This window comes from Nelumbo lutea, chromosome 1 (assembly GCF_056320005.1).
Source record: "Nelumbo lutea isolate HS-2025 chromosome 1, American lotus-T2T, whole genome shotgun sequence".
NCBI lineage: Eukaryota > Viridiplantae > Streptophyta > Magnoliopsida > Proteales > Nelumbonaceae > Nelumbo > Nelumbo lutea.
Window position 1 is genome coordinate 168,147,348 of NC_142684.1, and position 18,805 is coordinate 168,166,152.

The window sequence follows — 18,805 nt, forward strand, 5'->3', positions numbered from 1 at the left end:
TGGGTTCCTTGATCTAAGATGAGGTGGACAACTACAGAGGAGCTTTGAACATATAAAATGTAGATCTGAGCAGAGGGCTACCTTGTACTAGTTTCAACTTTCAAAGCCAACACAGGACCTCTCTCTCTCTCTCTCTCTCTCCCTCTCGCACCTATTTCATCACCTCTATAGCTGCAAGTTGTAGTAACAGTGCACCCTTCCACATCTGGTCTCTCTCTCTCTCTCTATCTCTATCTATCTATCATTAAGTACTTCCCTTAACTACCCAAATCAAGCTCTACAATGCATATTTCCTAAACCAGTGCAGCTTCGATTACATCCTCATAAGCCATTGAGAGGCAGCTTTCGAGAGCAAGGTGGTGCTCAACAGATACGATCAAGGCAAGCAGTTGAAAGGCCATGTTTGAGCAGAAGCGGTCGGCGATCTTATTCTTCCTTCTGTTAGACAGTGTATGCCCTTAGCTCCAATCAGAATGATGTATTTTATGACATTTAACGTAAAAGAATAAAGTACATATTTGATTCATTTTATTATGGTGTGTTTTTGTGTAATACCCTTAAACTAGACACATATGAGACTCGTGTTAGTTTAGAATCTTCACAGCCATTGGATAGATCTCAGGAGATTTATCTTGCCAAGGATGACACTGATGTGCCGCCAAGTTGGTTGGGGTGGCTTGTCTCAGTTGCCAAGGTGAGACCTGAGGTACATGCAGTGTGGGTTTTCTTGAAACCCTGAATCGGACCAGAATTTCAGTATTGCCCTGGACCTTGGAGATTGATGGGCAAAACTGGAATGTTACACCTAACCCCTATACTCGATTATGATACTGCACTAGGTGTCGGATTGGGTTGTCTTTGATATGCCAATCGGTGAGATCCTTAGAGGGGGTCAAAACCTGGGTATATTGAGACAGTCCGAGAATTCATCTGAGTGGGTGATCATAGTGATAGGCTAAACCCCTTTGTCGAACAAAGTGAATGATCGGGGATACACTCTCTTTGATGGAAACCAAAACTGCCCGCAGTCGATTTCAACTGTTGAAATTTGGTTTTGAAAAATATATTTATATATAGACACACACACACACACACACACACATATATATATATATATATATTATGGTTTCAAAATGTTTGCAAAAAGTTTTAATTCCCAAGATCCATGTGAGTAGAGAGTGCAACACTGTTCCTTGCAGCCGAGGGAGAGGTCCTCTCTTGTCGAGTAGTGTGTGATCATTATGGGCTGAGAGTTTAAGTGTAAGACCATTGAGGGTAATACATGATGGGCTAATCTTGCATTTGCCCACATTCTTTGGGTTTTTATAAGGTGGCTTGACCCATTGACCATTTAGTGTAAATGTTGGGCCCATTAAGAGCCCATGGTGATGGACTCAGGGGTTCACTGTTTCCTATAGTGAATTCGGTCAAGCCTTGTAACAGAGGCTGGGTTGAACCCATGTGGCTGATGTATAGATCAATGTTTGGGTCCCACGCCATATAATGATACCTAACTGGGTAGTAGTTTGGAGGTTAAATGAGCACATGGACTTAATGAGACTAAAGTCCAATCTGAACTGGTTTAATTTGATTAATTAAAAAGGGGCGGTGTTGGGATTCAGATTAACAGATTGGATAGAGAGTTATCCCTATCCACTTAAAGAATCTAGATCCAAATAAAGATTTGGATTAGGAAACTCCTAATAAGATTAGGAGGGCTGATCTTTATATCGAGATAAGATAAAAATAATAATTGGTTTAATAGTTATGCTTTTGTTAGAAATAGTTATGCTTATGTTATTTCCTCATTGTTTTAATGGATAATTATGTGGAATTAAAAATAAAAGTTAAAAAAAGGAAATTAGGAATGGAGGTTTAATTGTAACTTTTTTTTTATAGATATAGATAATAAGTGCGTAAGGGAATAAATAGGAATATAGATAATTTAAGAGAAAAATTCTATACTAAATTAGAGATAATTTGATAAATGTTATAGATAATTTAGAAGAAAGTGGGGGATAGTGGTGCCACTTGGCTAGACATTAGAAAAGTAAATTTATCTTTCTTTATTTACTAGTGAATGACGCCGTATTAAGTATGGGGAATTATTAATGTTAAATTTATGTTATGGAATTAATACAGTTAAATTTGTATTTATTAATATTTTAAATAATTATTAAATTTAAAAAAATAACTTTTCAATAATTATTAGAATATGGATAATTTTCTTTTGTTATGGTATGTAGAGGGTTAATGATTAAGTGAGATTGATAGAATATAGGCAAAAGTGGTTGTGGATAACCATTTTTGTATTTTCTGCAATTTTTTTTGGGAATTGATTGAAAATGTTGGTATTAGGTTGTAGGTTTAGCATCAACTTCTCAGAAAATGTTGCATGTCTAGTTTTCCAGAAAAATGAAAAGACTATGTGTCTGAATGCTGGAGAGTTATAGTGGGTTTTAACAAGAATTTCTAAAAAATTGCGACGTGTCTAGCTTTCTAAAAAATGAGAAGGTCACTTGTCTTAAAGTTGTTAATGGGCTTTAACACAACTTCTAAAAAATTGCTATGTGTCTAAATTTGAAAAATTCACGTGTCCCAATGGTGGGGGCTTGTGTATATATATGATTGGTTGTTAGAAATAATTTAGCCTATATTGTTTTATTATTGATTTAATGAATAATTATGTAAAATTGTAAAATAAAAAATTCAAAAAAAAAATAAAATTAAAGAAAGGGTGTAAAGCAAGGAAAGGCATGATGACATTAACAACCTTCCGACGTGGAAATTTCTGACCAAAAATTCACTTCTGAAATATAGATCGAACGGTCCAAACTCGAAAGGATTCAAAGATTGCGGCGCACTGTGGATGTGAAGGTATTCTAGGATTAACGGCAAACCTCTTGGCGGGTGGCGGCTGATCTTTCGATTTCGGCCTTTTGGAAATGACTTCCTTAACTCAAATGGCTTTTATAACTCTACGGCGTATTTTAGTCAGAGGCAGCCAAGGATCGCTAAGGATTAGAGTTTCTCATGCCATCTATTTATTGTGGAGATGAAAACCGCAGCAAAATGAGAAATTGAGAACGACAAGCAGCAGAAAAAGATATGGAGATCTCGACGACCCTCTCTCTACCCTCAGTTCCCAGAATTTCACCTTCCGTATCCACCTTCGCTTCCTGCAAGTCTGTGTTCTTCAGCAATGGCGCAAGTGATCTCCACATGAGGAAGAAGACTGATTGCTTGGTCTTGGATAGAAGCAAAACTCAGAGTGGTGTCAATCCTCGATGCTTGTTCGGTCTCGGTGTACCCGAGCTCGTGGTAATCGCTGGTGTGGCAGCACTTGTTTTCGGGCCGAAGAAGTTGCCAGAGATTGGGCGGAGTTTCGGGAAAACTCTCAAGAGCTTTCAGCAGGTAAGCTTCTCCTTCGCGTTTTTAATCCATTTTCCTCGATCCGGTCACTTGTATTCTGCAGTTCTTTCGAATGTTCGTCTTTGGTTAACTTATGAACATTAGAAACCAGGTTGGGTTTTGAAATCATGTATCTTCTGTGAGATTTTGTTGTCACATACCCGTTTTTCTCATCATATGTTAGATTAGATGTATCTATTTAAAAAAAAAATTCCAAGACAGGAACAAGGTCGAGGTCTCAGGGCAGTACGAGTAGCTGAATAGAGTTGGAAGATTGATTAGTGACTGTTAATCCCTTGACGTTGGGTCGAAGTTTGTGCTTTATAAAGCACGCTACCTAGCTATGTTTGGAGATCAACGAGTGGAGCTACTTGCAGTGACTGTTTGATGATTTTAGTTGTGAACTTGGGCTTTCGAATTTAGGAATTATTCATGATAGCAAAATGATGTTATGTCCAGTTTAGACGGCTGAAGTCTTGTTGTTTATTCTTAACTCCTCTTCTTTAACCTAACCAAACGATTTTCTTTTATATATTTGGAGCATCTTGCTCCCTTTCAAATTCTCAAGGGATACTCTTTTACTAATGCAATTTGTTGGAATGGAAGGAGCGAGTTAGGGGATAATAAAGGAAAGCTCAGTGAAAAGGGCTTTTATCATGGTCGGACTAGCTACTGCAAGGGTTTGTTGTTGTCATTAAGTAGATAGATGGATAAGCTCCTACAGGGTCCTTCTTCAGTAACTAGAAATTGCTAGATTTCATGCAGCTTTTGTCGTGGAAGGTGACCGACCCTAAGGCTATGTTTGGTTTGAAGGAAAACTTAAGGAAAGGAAGGGAAAAGTAGGGAAACCTATACAAGGTTTGTAAAGGCTTCCCTTCCTTTCCCTACTTTTTCCTTCAAACCAAACACTGCCTAAGAGTACCTTCCCATGGTTGTAGACTTTTGGAGGTTGGGGTCGGTGCTGTTTCCTGAGAAGTGTGCTGCATAAGCATGCTGCTTTCTTAGGTTTTCTATTTGGTACCATTGCTGTTGCTGCCACATAGGTGTTTTTCAATGCCACATCAGCACACCATTGCTAGCAACAGTAGAAAAACGAGAAAACACCAAAAAGGGCATTTTCTCAGACCACCTCTTTCCTGTTGTGGTGCCATTTTCTGTGGAAACGGCATCGATCCCAAATACCTACTTAGAAATAATTGGCATGGTATTACATTTTTTTTATAAGGGCCAGCTGAAGTGACTAAGCCACCATTCTCAGATCTCCTTTTTTCTTCTTCTTCTTCTTCTTCTTCTTCTTCTTCTTCTTCTTCTTCTTCGGCTGCGGTTCTCCAGCAAACACAGATAACCATAGGAATGCCAATAAATTTAATTAGAAATGAATATGGTGTTGGATACTCCAGAGGTTACGTTGACACTTATATTGGAGAAGGCAGACTTATTCAACAGTTAAATTTTTAATCAAACTCTGTAAATTGAAAATATCTTTTAGCTGCCTACAAATCAAGCACTCATTGAATGCACTTTTGCAAATAAGTTATATCTCTTAAAAGGGCCTATGTATTTTGCTGATTTTATGCATCGTTGATGCAAAGAAATTTCTAAATCACAAAAAAAAAAAAAAAATCCAAACAACCACTTTCCTTTGGTATCAACCAAAATTTAGGTAGCTAGTGGTTTTTTCATGCCTGGCATATTCCTCTAGAATGATGCAGGGTTGTTAAGTTCAACAAAAACTTTTTTTCTACATCAGAAGATAGGCGAGTGAAAGCATAATATGATAATTTTAGGGAACTTTGTGCTTATTAAACTATCTTTATCATCTAATATTTTCATTATTGTTCGGATTTTGGTTCCTCTTGCAAAAATATATACCTCTGTCTCAGAGAAACCAAATAGCTCTCTGATGTTTCTGGTAATAGTTTAGATTCTTATGCATGAATATAAATAAATAGGTTAAGCACTGGCATTTCTTCGTATATCATAAGAGAAAAAAACAATGGTAAGTCATTGGATATGATTCAATAATTTTTTTAATCTATTTCCCCAGTCCTTAGAGATGATCAGATTACCTTAATGTCAACAGCTATGCATCATTGATAAATGAAATTTGCAATTTTTCTTTGAAGATTAAGCATTGAGATTTACAGAAAAAAAAAGATGGTCTTTAAACTCATTAACTAAAGGACAGCAATAAAATGCACTAGTCAACCTGCTCTATGGGAGAAGTCAGTGAGAATGGTACTGCAGTCCCCTATCATGCAATTGGGTGATAATCTGCTCACCAGCGAAAGGTTCTTGACAGAGATCGGGGGAGGATGGGGTTCTTTTTATCTTTAGTCATAACTGGCTGCCAAAATATTTATTTATTTTTGTTTGTTTTTTCCCTTTTTCCATTTCCATTATTGTTAGTGATGCTTTGTTTCTTTCATATTCATAGTGATCTTTCTCTGTTTTTCATTCATGGTTGTTATTTAATTTCAAGCAATTAACTGCTTGTCTGATATGATACATCTGTACTATTCCTTCCCATATTGTATCCAGTTATTGCATCACTAAAAGAAAGTTTAGGTATTTAGTTGCTTTATGAAATGTTAGTTAACATATTAGAATTTTTTGTTACTTGTAATTGTCAGAATGCTGTAGCATGATGGTGGTTCCCTTTGTAATTTAGTTGCATATAGAATGCATTTATCTTTGAAATGTGTGTCCATGTTTTAGTCCTACAATGAGTTTGCTAGTCTGCAATTTTGCATATACATTCAAGGTTGTTACAAGTTTTGTAGCCGACACCATATAGTTGGGACAAGGCTTAGATGACGATGACGATGACAGAATATAAGTTTTGCTTCTTTAATAACATGACATTCACACACAGAATTTCTCTTCTTACAGTTACATGGACATGCATATTCATACATATTATAGTGGCTACAAAAGTAGCTCTAGCTGTATCAGAATGACTGACATTATATAATTGATTCATTTTTTGTGGGTATTTGTATTTCTACATGTTTCATGCTTTCTTTAAATTGCAAGAATGCCCTTTTGGACATTCTTAGGTGTTGGTTAACAATTAAATGATGGGCATGAGTTGAATAGTGCTCCTTTAATAGTGAAACTCAATAAGAAAAAAGAAATGTAAAAAGCTTCATATAGTTGATACAATGCAACATGTGGTTTGAAGTGAAAGTTGTGTCAGTTTGTTGCTCGCGATCTCCCCATTTTCATAATATATTCACTTATTTTTATTGCTTTTGAGAAATTTAAAATTATATATTTCACCAAAACCTTAAAACCTTACTTGTTTTATTGTTTGATTGGGCACTTGCCAAGGGGAAACCCAGTCTGAACACTAATGTTCCATTTCAATTTGGTATCAGTATGCTTTTGTAAATCCTAACATGCAGAATTTCCTTTTCTAACATAGGTACATGCTTAGGAATGTTCACCCTAACTATGCTGACTGGTGCTCATGTCTCTTCTTTTTATTGAGATCCTAATTCATTAGTTTGTTAGAGATAAAGAAACAATCAGTTTGTAGTGACCATGATATTGAAATACTTCCCCTTGCTACTGGCTGTTTATGTTGGGACCCAAATACCTTCCCCGAACCCAACAAAGGGAGTGGAGCAGGCCACTACCCATCAACAATTCTCAAGGAGGCAGAAAGGGTAGGCGACAAAGCCCCAAAATTAGTTACACACAGAGTTGGTTATTCTGCCACCAAAAGATATTCCCTCCATGATATTTTCCAGAGTTAGTTATCCTGCAAATCAGAGGATATTCCCTCTATGATTACACCTGTAGGCCAGGTATATAAGGCCATACTCTTATAATGAAAGGTGTGAATGAATATCCCATGTTTTTCTCTCACTGAGTCCCTTTTTTCCTACGTTCCCTTCTCTTCTTCCTCTCCATTTCTGTTTCAGGAGGTTAAGCCACCCTCGAAGGGGCTTCCGATGTGAGCGGTATCTCACCAAGTTGGTATCAGAGCAAGGTTGCAGACCAGCTACGCCGCAGACAAGATCCTCTACCATGGAAGATAGAGTCGACCAACTTGAGATTGGGTTCCACCAGGTACTGAACGAACTCAGGGATCTCAAGGTGGTCATCTCTAACCTCGCCTCCCAACAACAATCCGACAAGACCAGTCATCCAATAGGGGCCGACGCCTCTGTTTCCGGTAGCCAGGGAACTGGGGGTTACCCTATCGGAAAGGTTACTAAAATCAAATTTCCCAACTATTTCGGTGGAGATCCCATTCCTTGGATCTTTAGAGCAGAGAGATTCTTCAAGTATCATGAAACCCCTGCACACCAGCGCGTTGCCATCGCCTCCATTCACCTAGAAGGAGACGCTATTCTCTGGCTCCAGTGGTATTGACAAGCCCATCCTCAGGCAACTTGGGCGAAGTTCACGGAAGCTTTGTGCATCCGTTTTGGGTCGACGACGTTCGTGGATTACGACGAACTCCTCACTCGACTAAAACAGACCGGGACAGTAGCAGACTACTAGCTCGAGTTCGAAAGAATGGCGACTAGGGTACATGGATGGCTGGAGAAGGCCTTGGTAGGGTGTTTTGTGGGAGGTCTCAGAGAAGACATCTGCCTGGAAGTGAGAGCTCTTCGACCAGCGACAGTCATGGCGGTGGTGGGTATGGCTTGTCTGCAAGAAGAGAAGATTGATAGCATGCGCAGGACCAACAAGCCATCCTACCCGAATGTGAGGGCTCCCCAGTGGGCCGAACAACAACCCTTGAAACAAGTTGAGGATTCTCAGAAGCCCATTTTTCCCAGGCCCACTGTGCCTTTCAAGCGCCTCTCGTGGGCTGAGATGCAGGCCCGACGCGAGAAGGGCCTCTGTTACAACTGTGATGACAAGTTTGGGCTAGGCCATAAGTGCCGGGTCCAGCGAGTGTTTCTCCTTCAAACAGAGGAAGAACCGAAGAGTACAGAATCAGAGCACATCGAAGACTGTGAGCTGATATCAGGCGAACCAGAACCTATCGGAGCCGAGATCTCCCTACACGCTCTCATGGGCCTCAACCCTCTTTAGTCCATGCGAGTAGAAGGAAGATTGATTGGCCGATCTGTGATGGTTTTGATTGATAGTGGCTCTACTTTGAACTTCATCACTTGCCCTTTGGCAAAGCAACTAGGTATGACTATACACCCCACTCCTCTCTTTTCGATCCATGTGGCTAATGGGAATCAGATGTTATGTGATGGTGTATGTAAGAAGGAAAAGATCCTCATACAGGGCCATAATTTCGTGGTAGATCTCCACCCATTGGAATTCTCGGGGGCTGATATTATTTTGGGAATCCATTGGTTATGTGGCCTAGGTCCGACACTGTGTGATTGGGCCAAAATGACAATTGATTTTTGCCAAGATGGACAGACCTGCCATTTACAAGGGGTGCGGCCCCCTAGTCTTCGAGGTGATACTTTAGCCTCTATAATACGAGCCTCCAAGGATGCTGGACAACCCTTGTTTATGCACTTAGGAATTCGGCCCACAGTTCCAATTTTAAACAAATAGGACTGTGACCAACCCACGGAAGCCCAACACAAGGCCCTAAGATCGATACTCGATCAGTTTGGTGACATATTCAAGGAACCGAGCCAGTTACCTCCACCTCGGGCCCATGACCATCAGATACTCCTCTTACTAGATTCCAAACCAGCCAATGTGAGGCCATATAGATACCCTTATTTCCAAAAGCTAGAAATTGAGAAGGCGGTAAAAGAGCTACTGGACAAGGGGCATATACAGACCAACACCAGCCCATTTTCATCCCCCGTGCTAGTGAAGAAGAAGGATGGTAGTTGGCGTTTTTGCGTAGATTACTGGGCCCTGAATCAGGTTACAGTGAAGGACAAGTTCCCGATACCCCTCATTGAGGAACTGCTGGACGAGTTAGGGGAAGCACAAGTGTTCTCCAAACTAGACCTGTGGTCCGGGTATCATCAGATCCGGGTTCACCAGGCTGATATCCACAAGATAGCCTTTAGGACCCACGATGGCCATTTTGAGTTTCAAATTATGCCGTTTGGTCTTATCAATGCCCCCTCCACCTTTCAGGCCTTCATGAAAGACATCTCTAGGCCGTTCCTAAGGCAATTTATTATGGTATTTTTCGATGATATTTTGGTTTACAGCAAGGATTGGGGCACCCATATGAAACATCTTAAACTTACCCTCACAATTCTGAGAGAGCACTGGTTGCATGCCAAATTGATAAAGTGTTCCTTTGGACAAAGACAGATTCGATACTTAGGCCATGTGGTTGCTGCAGGGCGGGTCACGGCAGACCTAGAAAAGATAGATGCCATCCGAAAATGGCCCAAGCCCACTACTGTAAAGGCTCTCAGGGGCTTTCTTGGGCTCACCGGTTATGGTTATTATAGGTGCTTCATTAAGGGGTATGGGCTTATAGCTGCCCCTCTAACGCGCCTGTTAAAGAAGGATTCTTTTGGGTAGGCTGATGATGCCCAATGGGCCTTTGAAGACTTGAAGACAACAGTTTCTAGCCCTCCAGTCCTCACTCTTCCGGATTTCTCTCAGCCCTTTGAGATAGATTGTGACGCATCGGGTGTCGGAGTGGGGGTCGTCTTGATGCAGAAGGGGCAACCCATTGCTTATTTCAGCAAGGCTCTCTCAGCAGCTCACCAAAATCAGTCCACCTATGTCAAGGAATTGATGGCCGTGGTAATGGCAGTACAGAAATGGCGTACATACCTATTGGGACGCCAATTTATCATAAGGACAGACCAATGAAGTTTGAAGTACATAGCAGAACAAAAGGTGCACACCCTGGAGCAGCAAAAATGGCTTAGTAAACTAATGGGATTCGACTACCACATCGAGTATAAACCTGGGCCTGCCAACAAAGTAGCTGATACCTTATCACAGGTAGAAGAGTTGGCCCAACTAACCTGCTCCCAGCCCAGTTTTCCCTTGTTTGAAGCTATACGGCAAGAAGCCAGATCTGATCTGCAGCTGCAAGACATCAGGGAAAAGTGGAAACGTGACCCATTCTCAGGTTTCGGGTTACCAAATTGTGGGACCTGATATTTTCTTCAAGGGTAGGTTTGTGGTTGCTCCAAATTCCACCCACAAAACTGACATGCTAAGGTGTTTCATGATTCCGCGTTGGGAGGGCATTGAGGGGTGCTACGGACACTAAAAGGACTCAACAGTCACTACCATTGGGTAGGAATGCGCAAGGATGTGTGGAACTATGTATCTGAATGCCAAACTTGCCAACAGCAGAAATACTCCTCATAGTCACCCGCAGGCCTTCTACAACCCCTCAAGATTCCAGAGCAAGTGTGGGAAGACCTCTCCATGGATTTCATCACGGGACTTCCTCGTTCCGCAAGGAAAGAGGTCATCATGGTAGTGGTTGACCGTCTCACCAAGTATAGCCATTTCTCTGCTTTGCCTCACCCTTACACTGCAGCAATGGTGGCCGACATCTTCATACGGGACGTGGCAAAACTGCATGGAACACCAAGATCCATTATCTCAGACCGTGACCCTGCCTTCCTAAGTTCATTCTGGAAGGAGTACTTCCGATTGCAAGGAACCCAACTGCACCCATCCACCAGCTATCACCCGCAAACTGATGGACAGACTGAAGTCATTAATCGATGCTTAGAAGCCTACCTTAGATGCTTCATAGGGGAGAAGCCTAGACAATGGGCCCACTGGCTTTCGTGGGCAGAATACTGGTACAACTCAACTTATCAGTCAGCTGCAGGAATGACACCCTTCAAGGCCCTATACGACAGAGAACCCCCTCCCATATTACCCCATGAATATGGGTCATCCAAGGTGGCAGAAGTAGAGACTCGCCCACTGGAAAGAGACGAGATCCTTAAACTGCTCAAGGCCAATTTGACAAAGGCCCAGCAACGAATGAAGATCAGCTATGACTCTCACCATCGCCCATTAGAGTTTCAGGTGGGTGATTTTGTCTACCTTAAGCTCCAACCTTACCGCCAGGTCTCAGTGGTAAGACGGGCTTGTTACAAGCTAGCTCTCAGGTATTATGGGCCTCATAAGGTGCTGGCAAGAGTGGGCCTTGTTGCTTATAGATTGGACCTCCCTGCTACCTCGAAGCTTCATCCGGTGTTTCACATCTCCCTTCTCAAGAAAGCTGTGGGAAATCATATTCCTATCTCATCTAGCTTACCCCAATTCACTGAAGAAGGGGACATTTACACAGAGCCCATCAAAATTGTGGATTTCCGATGGGTCCAACAAGGTGGGCGGGTTGTACCAGAAGCCAAGGTAGAATGGTCCGGGCTCCCCCCAGAAGACGCCACTTGGGAACCTTATCTAAGGCTGAATGAGAGGTTCCCGAACCTAGACCTTGAGGGCAAGGTCAATGCTAAGGAGGGAGGAATTGTTGGGACCCAAATACCTTCCCCGAAACCAACAAAGGGAGTGGAGCAGGCCACTACCCATCAACAGTTCTCAAGGAGGCAGAAAGGACAGGCGACAGAACCCCAGAATTAGTTACACACAGAGTTGATTATTCTGCCGCCAGAAGATATTCCCTCCATGATATTTTCCAGAGTTAGTTATCCTGCAAAACAGGGGATATTCATTCACACCTTTCATTATAAGAGTATGGCCTTATATACTTGGCCTACAGGTGTAATCATAGAGGGAATATCCTCTTATTTGCAGGATAACTAACTCTGGAAAATATCATGGAGGGAATATCTTCTGGCGGTAGAATAACCAACTCTGTGTGTAACTAATTCTGGGGCTCTGTCGCCTGTCCTTTCTGCCTCCTTGAGAACTGTTGATGGGTAGTGGCCTGCTCCACTCCCTTTGTTGGTTTCGGGGAAGGTATTTGGGTCCCAACAATTCCTCCCTCCTTAGCATTGACCTTGCCCTCAAGGTCTAGGTTCGGGAACCTCTCATTCAGCCTTAGATAAGGTTCCCAAGTGGCGTCTTCTGGGGGGAGCCCGGACCATTCTACCTTGGCTTCTGGTACAACCCGCCCACCTTGTTGGACCCATCGGAAATCCACAATTTTGATGGGCTCTGTGTAAATGTCCCCTTCTTCAGTGAATTGGGGTAAGCTAGATGAGATAGGAATATGATTTCCCACAGCTTTCTTGAGAAGGGAGATGTGAAACACCGGATGAAGCTTCGAGGTAGCAGGGAGGTCCAATCTATAAGCAACAAGGCCCACTCTTGCCAGCACCTTATGAGGCCCATAATACCTGAGAGCTAGCTTGTAACAAGCCCGTCTTACCACTGAGACCTGGCGGTAAGGTTGGAGCTTAAGGTAGACAAAATCACCCACCTGAAACTCTAATGGGAGATGGTGAGAGTCATAGCTGATCTTCATTCGTTGCTGGGCCTTTGTCAAATTGGCCTTGAGCAGTTTAAGGATCTCGTCTCTTTCCAGTGGGCGAGTCTCTACTTCTGCCACCTTGGATGACCCATATTCATGGGGTAATATGGGAGGGGGTTCTCTGTCGTATAGGGCCTTGAAGGGTGTCATTCTTGCAGCTGACTGATAAGTTGAGTTGTACCAGTATTCTGCCCACGAAAGCCAGTGGGCCCATTGTCTAGGCTTCTCCCCTATGAAGCATCTAAGGTAGGCTTCTAAGCATCGATTAATGACTTCAGTCTGTCCATCAGTTTGCGGGTGATAGCTGGTGGATGGGTGCAGTTGGGTTCCTTGCAATCGGAAGTACTCCTTCCAGAATGAACTTAGGAAGGCAGGGTCACGGTCTGAGATAATGGATCTTGGTGTTCCATGCAGTTTTGCCACGTCCCGTATGAAGATGTCGGCCACCATTGCTGCAGTGTAAGGGTGAGGCAAAGCAGAGAAATGGCTATACTTGGTGAGACGGTCAACCACTGCCATGATGACCTCTTTCCTTGCAGAACGAGGAAGTCCCGTGATGAAATCCATGGAGAGGTCTTCCCACACTTGCTCTGGAATCTTGAGGGGTTGTAGAAGGCCTGCGGGTGACTGTGAGGAGTATTTCTGCTGTTGGCAAGTTTGGCATTCAGATACATAGTTCCACACATCCTTGCGCATTCCTACCCAATGGTAGTGACTGTTGAGTCCTTTTAGTGTCCGTAGCACCCCTGAATGTCCTCCCAACGCGGAATCATGAAACAACCTTAGCAGGTCAGTTTTGTGGGTGGAATTTGGAGATAATGAAAGGGAAATTCATTTGATAAAGCAGACATCCTGTATGGAAAAAGAAAAGCTTTAGGGTTTTGTTTACAGTGGACACTGTTACTGGAAGCTTAGTTCTAGATTATCAAGCTACTTGAGTCCAGTCATGAATCAGAATGCCTCTTGTTTTAATAATTAAATTTCAAAACTTTACTTACGGTGTTGATAACAAGTTCGGGTTAGAGATAAATGCTTGGCATGGTTGTGATGCAATTTTTTTTTTAATTGTACAGGCGGCAAAGGAGTTTGAATCAGAATTAAAAAAAGACCCAGAATCTGCAATAGAAGCTACCTCAGAGAAACCTACAACAGTCAGTGAAGAGAAGAAAGAAGATACCAAGGTCTCAAGCACAAATGAGAATTTTTGATATCGACCGAGTCTGCCCTCCTTCAGTCATTTTCCACATATTTGTGTGTTAGTTTTGTACCAAGCAATCTTTTTTTGTTTTAATGAATTAGCAATATTTAGCTTATTGGAGTTGATTGCTTTCAACCTATCTTTCAGCTATTAGTTTACAAGCTTCGTGTTCAAATACTATTATTTTATTGAATCTTCCATTGGGTTTCAAGGCTCATTCTGAGAGTACTGGAAATTCCATAAAAGCATCCAACAGGTTGGAGTTTTGCTGCTCAGGGTACTGAGTTGATTTGAATTTCCAATACTCATGGCAGAGGTTGCTAGCCGATTTAGCTGTTGTGATCAGCGAGCCATTAATCAGGAGGTGCATGTGACCTATGGCTTAGCAGATCTACCAGCTCAGGGAGGCGGTTTAATTTGCTAACCTCCAAACTCTATTACACCTACTTATCCTCTGAATGGTGTATGGCTTTATATAGCCCAGATTGAAAATTTGAAAGCAGGATTCAAGGTGCAGTTGCATGTACCCTAAAAAAATATGGTTTTAATTACAACAATAGGCAAAATTTCATTGCTTGTTATTTTCAAAGAAGAATTCTGGTAAGACTCAGTTTGGAAAGAGTACAAATGCAAATATGTACAGTATAAATAAGGTTCAAAGTATCAATACAGGGCGATACGCCGGTAGGCCGATATATTGGTACTCTGTTTTTTGTTTTTTGAATCTTGTTCAGAGGGGCTGGTTCAAGGCCGGTCTATCCCCTGAACTACTTGCTGACCCAAAACACCCCCTATAGGGGTGTATCGGGAAGGTTTCGATGTGACACATATCAGCCGATACAGGTCAATACGTATGATACTTTAAACCTTGAATATAAATGTATAAAATAATATAAAATATAAGGATTTGTATTCTACATATTTGTATTTGTACTCCTAAATAGTCAAACAACAACAACTCCACTCATACAATGAGGTGGGGTGGGTCCCGTTTGGGAGAAAGATCCACATGATCAGATGATTTGTGACAAATGGGCCCGAACCATTTTACCCGTTTTTTAGCCTATAGGTCCACAGCAATTATTCAGTTATCTCCGGGTGGTAAATCACTAAGGCACGTTTGGTTTGTAGGAATAGAGGTTTGGAATCAGTTTTGATTGGGTGGAATGGGAATTTCCACATGGATTTGAGGGGAGGGAATGAAACTTCATTCCAGCTGATTTTAATTCTCATACTGAATCAAAGACAGAATAGATCATTCCGATTCTCATTCCAATGTATTTTAATTCAATTCTGCTTGTGAACCAACGGACCCTGGCTATATCCTAGCATCCCGTGGTAAATCACTAAGGCCCATTTGGTTTGTAGGAATAGAGGTTTGGAATCAGTTTTGGTTGGATAGAATGGAAATTCCATTTCCATTTATAGTGGAGTGGCATTTCCCATTTGAGGGTTTAAGGGGAGAGAATGAACTTTCATTTCAGCTGATTTCAATTCTGATTCTGAACCAAAGACTGAGAATAGATCATTCCGATTCCCATTCCAACGGGTTTCAATTCAATTCCGCTTGTGAACCAACGGAGTGACGGACCCAAAATAAATCACAAAGAAGGTGGCTGTCGGAAAAGAATCTTTCCTTGGATGATCAAAATCGGACCTTGGAATTGGCATTCCCTCCCTCTCTTCTTGAGTCCCACCACCAGCAATAGACATTTTGACAAAACAGCAAACTAACTTTAACTGTCAGTTCTTGGAATTGACATTCTCTTCTCCGTTGAATGCTCTCCGTGTCCAAATCCAGGTTTCTTCCATGGCCAACCTCCCTATCCCTAAAGCAGTGCACCCAAATCCATGCACAGATGATTATATCCGGTGCGGTCCACCCCTCTATTACTACCAACCTCTTGAAATCCCTCGCAGATCCAGATATAGGCGACCTCTCCTATGCTCTTGCTGTATTTCGTCGAATTCCTAGACCTTCCAACTTCCAGTGGAATACCATCATCAGGGCCTTCTCAAGGAACCAGGTTCCCCAAGAATCAGTTGCCCTTTACCGTGAAATGTGTCGCGAAGGTGTTACTCCCGACGTTTATACCTTTCAGTTCTTGTTTAAGGCTTGTAGTCAGTGCTCTTCGATCCGGGAAGGTCAGACAGTCCATGGAAACTTTCTCAAGTTATTTGACGGTTCCGATATCTTTGCTAGGAACTCTTTAATCCACATGTACTCCGAGCTCGGGCATATCGAAGTAGCCCGAAGAATATTTGACGGAATGGACCAGAAAAATGTGGTTTCATGGACGATGATGGTTGGTTGTTATGCAAAAATTGGGTGCATGGATGAGGCTCGGAGTTTGTTTGATCAAATGCCTGAAAGAAATGTTGTTTCCTGGACTAGCATGATTGCCAGTTACGTTCAGATTCATCAATTTGAAGAAGCTGTTGGCTTTTTCAAGAAGATGGTATCATCTAACATTAAGCCAGATGTTGTTGCCATGGTTTCAGTGCTCTCCGCTTGTTCCCATCTACGGGAATTGGATTTAGGCAAATGGATTCACCATTTTGTCTCCAAAGAACGGATTGGCATGACTAGGCATTTAGCAGTTGCTTTAATCGACATGTATGCCAAATGTGGAGATATGGATGCTGCCCGTCAAGTTTTTGATAGCATGGACAGTAAGATTCTTGTAGCCTGGAATGCCATCATCGATGGGTACTGCAAATTGGGAAAGTTGGAAGTTGCTTGTTCCCTTTTTGATCAGATGGGTGATCGGGATCTTGTAACATTTAATTCAATGATAACTGGGTATATCCAGAATAGTAGCTTCAAGGACGCCTTCTTACTGTTTTCAGAGCTGTGGCATTCGGGTTTAAAGCCTGACAACTTCATGATTGTGAGTTTACTCTCAGCTTGTGCAAATTTAGGTGCACTATATCAAGGCAAGATGTTGCAAGCTTATATCGAGCAAAGTTCAGCAGAGCCAGATGTTTTTGTGGGGACAGCACTTGTAGACATGTATGCAAAATGTGGGTTGATAGGTGAAGCAAAGCAGGTCTTCAACATAATGCCCAACAAAGATGTCTTAGCTTGGACAGTTATGATTTCAGGTCTTGCATTGCACGGAGATGGGAAATCTGCTCTTGGTCACTTCTTGTTAATGAGAGAAGAAGGGATTAGGCCAAACAGAGTCACATATGTTGCTGTCTTGAGTGCATGTAGTCACTCAGGCCTTGTTGAAGAGGGTTATTTCCATTTCAATGAGATGGTGTCTATATTCAATATAGAACCTCAAATTGAGCATTATGGTTGTATGGTTGATCTTCTTGGTCGTTCTGGATATCTAAAGGATGCTGAGCGACTAATCCAAAGCATGCCTGTGGAACCAAATGCTGTTATCTGGGGGTCTCTATTAGGTTCTTGTAGAGTTTATAATGATGTAGAATTGGCAGAGAAGGCAGCAAAAAATCTTCTTGTGTTGGAGCCTCAGAAGGATGCTATTTACATATTATTATACAACATATATAATAGCACTGGAAGGTGGTCCAGTGCTGTTGAGTTGCGGGGCATGATGGAGGGTTGCGGTATCAGAAAATTGGCTGGTTGTAGTACTATTGTAATTGAGGGGATTGTTCATGAATTTATTGCTGGTGATAGATCACATCTTCAGTTTGATGAGATACAAACCATGATGAGTGCCATGGCAACTAGGTTGAAGTTGGCAGGTCATGTGCCTAGAATTTCTCAGGTTTCATTGGATATTGATGAGGAGGAGAAAGAAAATATACTGTTCAATCACAGTGAGAAGATGGCTATTGCTTTTGGCATCCTCAAATTAGGAAAAAATATTCCAATTCATATTCTCAAAAACTTGCGGGTTTGCAGGGATTGCCACTCTGCAATCAAGTTGATTGCAAAAATTTGGAACAGAGAAATTGTAGTTAGGGATCGGAGTCGTTTCCATCACTTCAGACAGGGACAATGTTCATGTGGTGATTTTTGGTAAATGTAATTTAGGCTCCATTTGTTTGCAGTGCAAATCTGAACCAGGTACAAATTTTGTACCCAGTTCAGTTTTGCATCTGTTTGTTTGTAACTATTTGCACTCCAACCTGATACAGAATTTGTGCTTTTCTCATCTGCACTCATTGTCAGTGCAAATTTTGCACCCCAAAAGTTGAAAAATCTGCACCACCTTCTTCCCACATCAATTCTCTCATATGAAGTAGAGACTACATCATCTTGCTTTTTTACCTCACTCTCAAGCAAATAACCCTCCTACCTCCATTCTCTTTCATACAAGGTGGAAACCACATCATTTTTGCTTACTATTTTTACTTCTCACAAACAAATAAGACAAAGTCTAATGTGAAGCAAAAGTAAACCAGAATTTGCACTCAACCTATTTGCATTCCCATGCATTTACACAAATTAAGGATTGTTACCCTCCTACCTCCATTCTCTTTCATACAAGGTGGTAGGGGTGGCTACGAGCTGAGCTTTTCATGAGCTATTCGAGTTGAGCTCGAGCCTGATATATTGGCTTATTTTCTAATCGAGCCGAGCTCGAGCCCAATAAAGCTCGGCTTATGAGGCTCGCAAACCTAATCGAGCCTAGTATAATAAATAAATATTTTGTATTACATATAAATATATTTTAATTTTTTATATGTATAAATATAAAAATATAAAAATATAAAAAAATATATATATATTTATTACATATAAATATATATAATAAATATTTTTTATTATATATAATATTTTTTATTTTTGTGTAATAGTAAATAATTTTTATAATTATTATTTTTATGAAATAAAA

The 18,805-nt window shown here is 41.4% G+C and overlaps 1 protein-coding gene and 1 pseudogene across 1 annotated transcript; both read left to right on the forward strand.

Moving 5' to 3' along the window:
- Nucleotides 1-2,982: 2,982 nt before the first annotated feature.
- Nucleotides 2,983-14,205, forward strand: LOC148879042 (Bacterial sec-independent translocation protein mttA/Hcf106). The gene is made up of 2 exons (XM_088960422.1): nucleotides 2,983-3,414; nucleotides 13,864-14,205. The coding sequence occupies exons 1-2, from the start codon at nucleotides 3,109-3,111 to the stop codon at nucleotides 13,996-13,998; spliced, it is 441 nt and encodes a 146-aa protein (XP_088816548.1). The 5' UTR covers nucleotides 2,983-3,108; the 3' UTR covers nucleotides 13,999-14,205.
- A 1,642-nt stretch (nucleotides 14,206-15,847) lies between these two features.
- On the forward strand, nucleotides 15,848-17,989 carry LOC148879043 (pentatricopeptide repeat-containing protein At1g08070, chloroplastic pseudogene; annotated as a pseudogene).
- The last annotated feature ends 816 nt before the right edge of the window (nucleotides 17,990-18,805 follow it).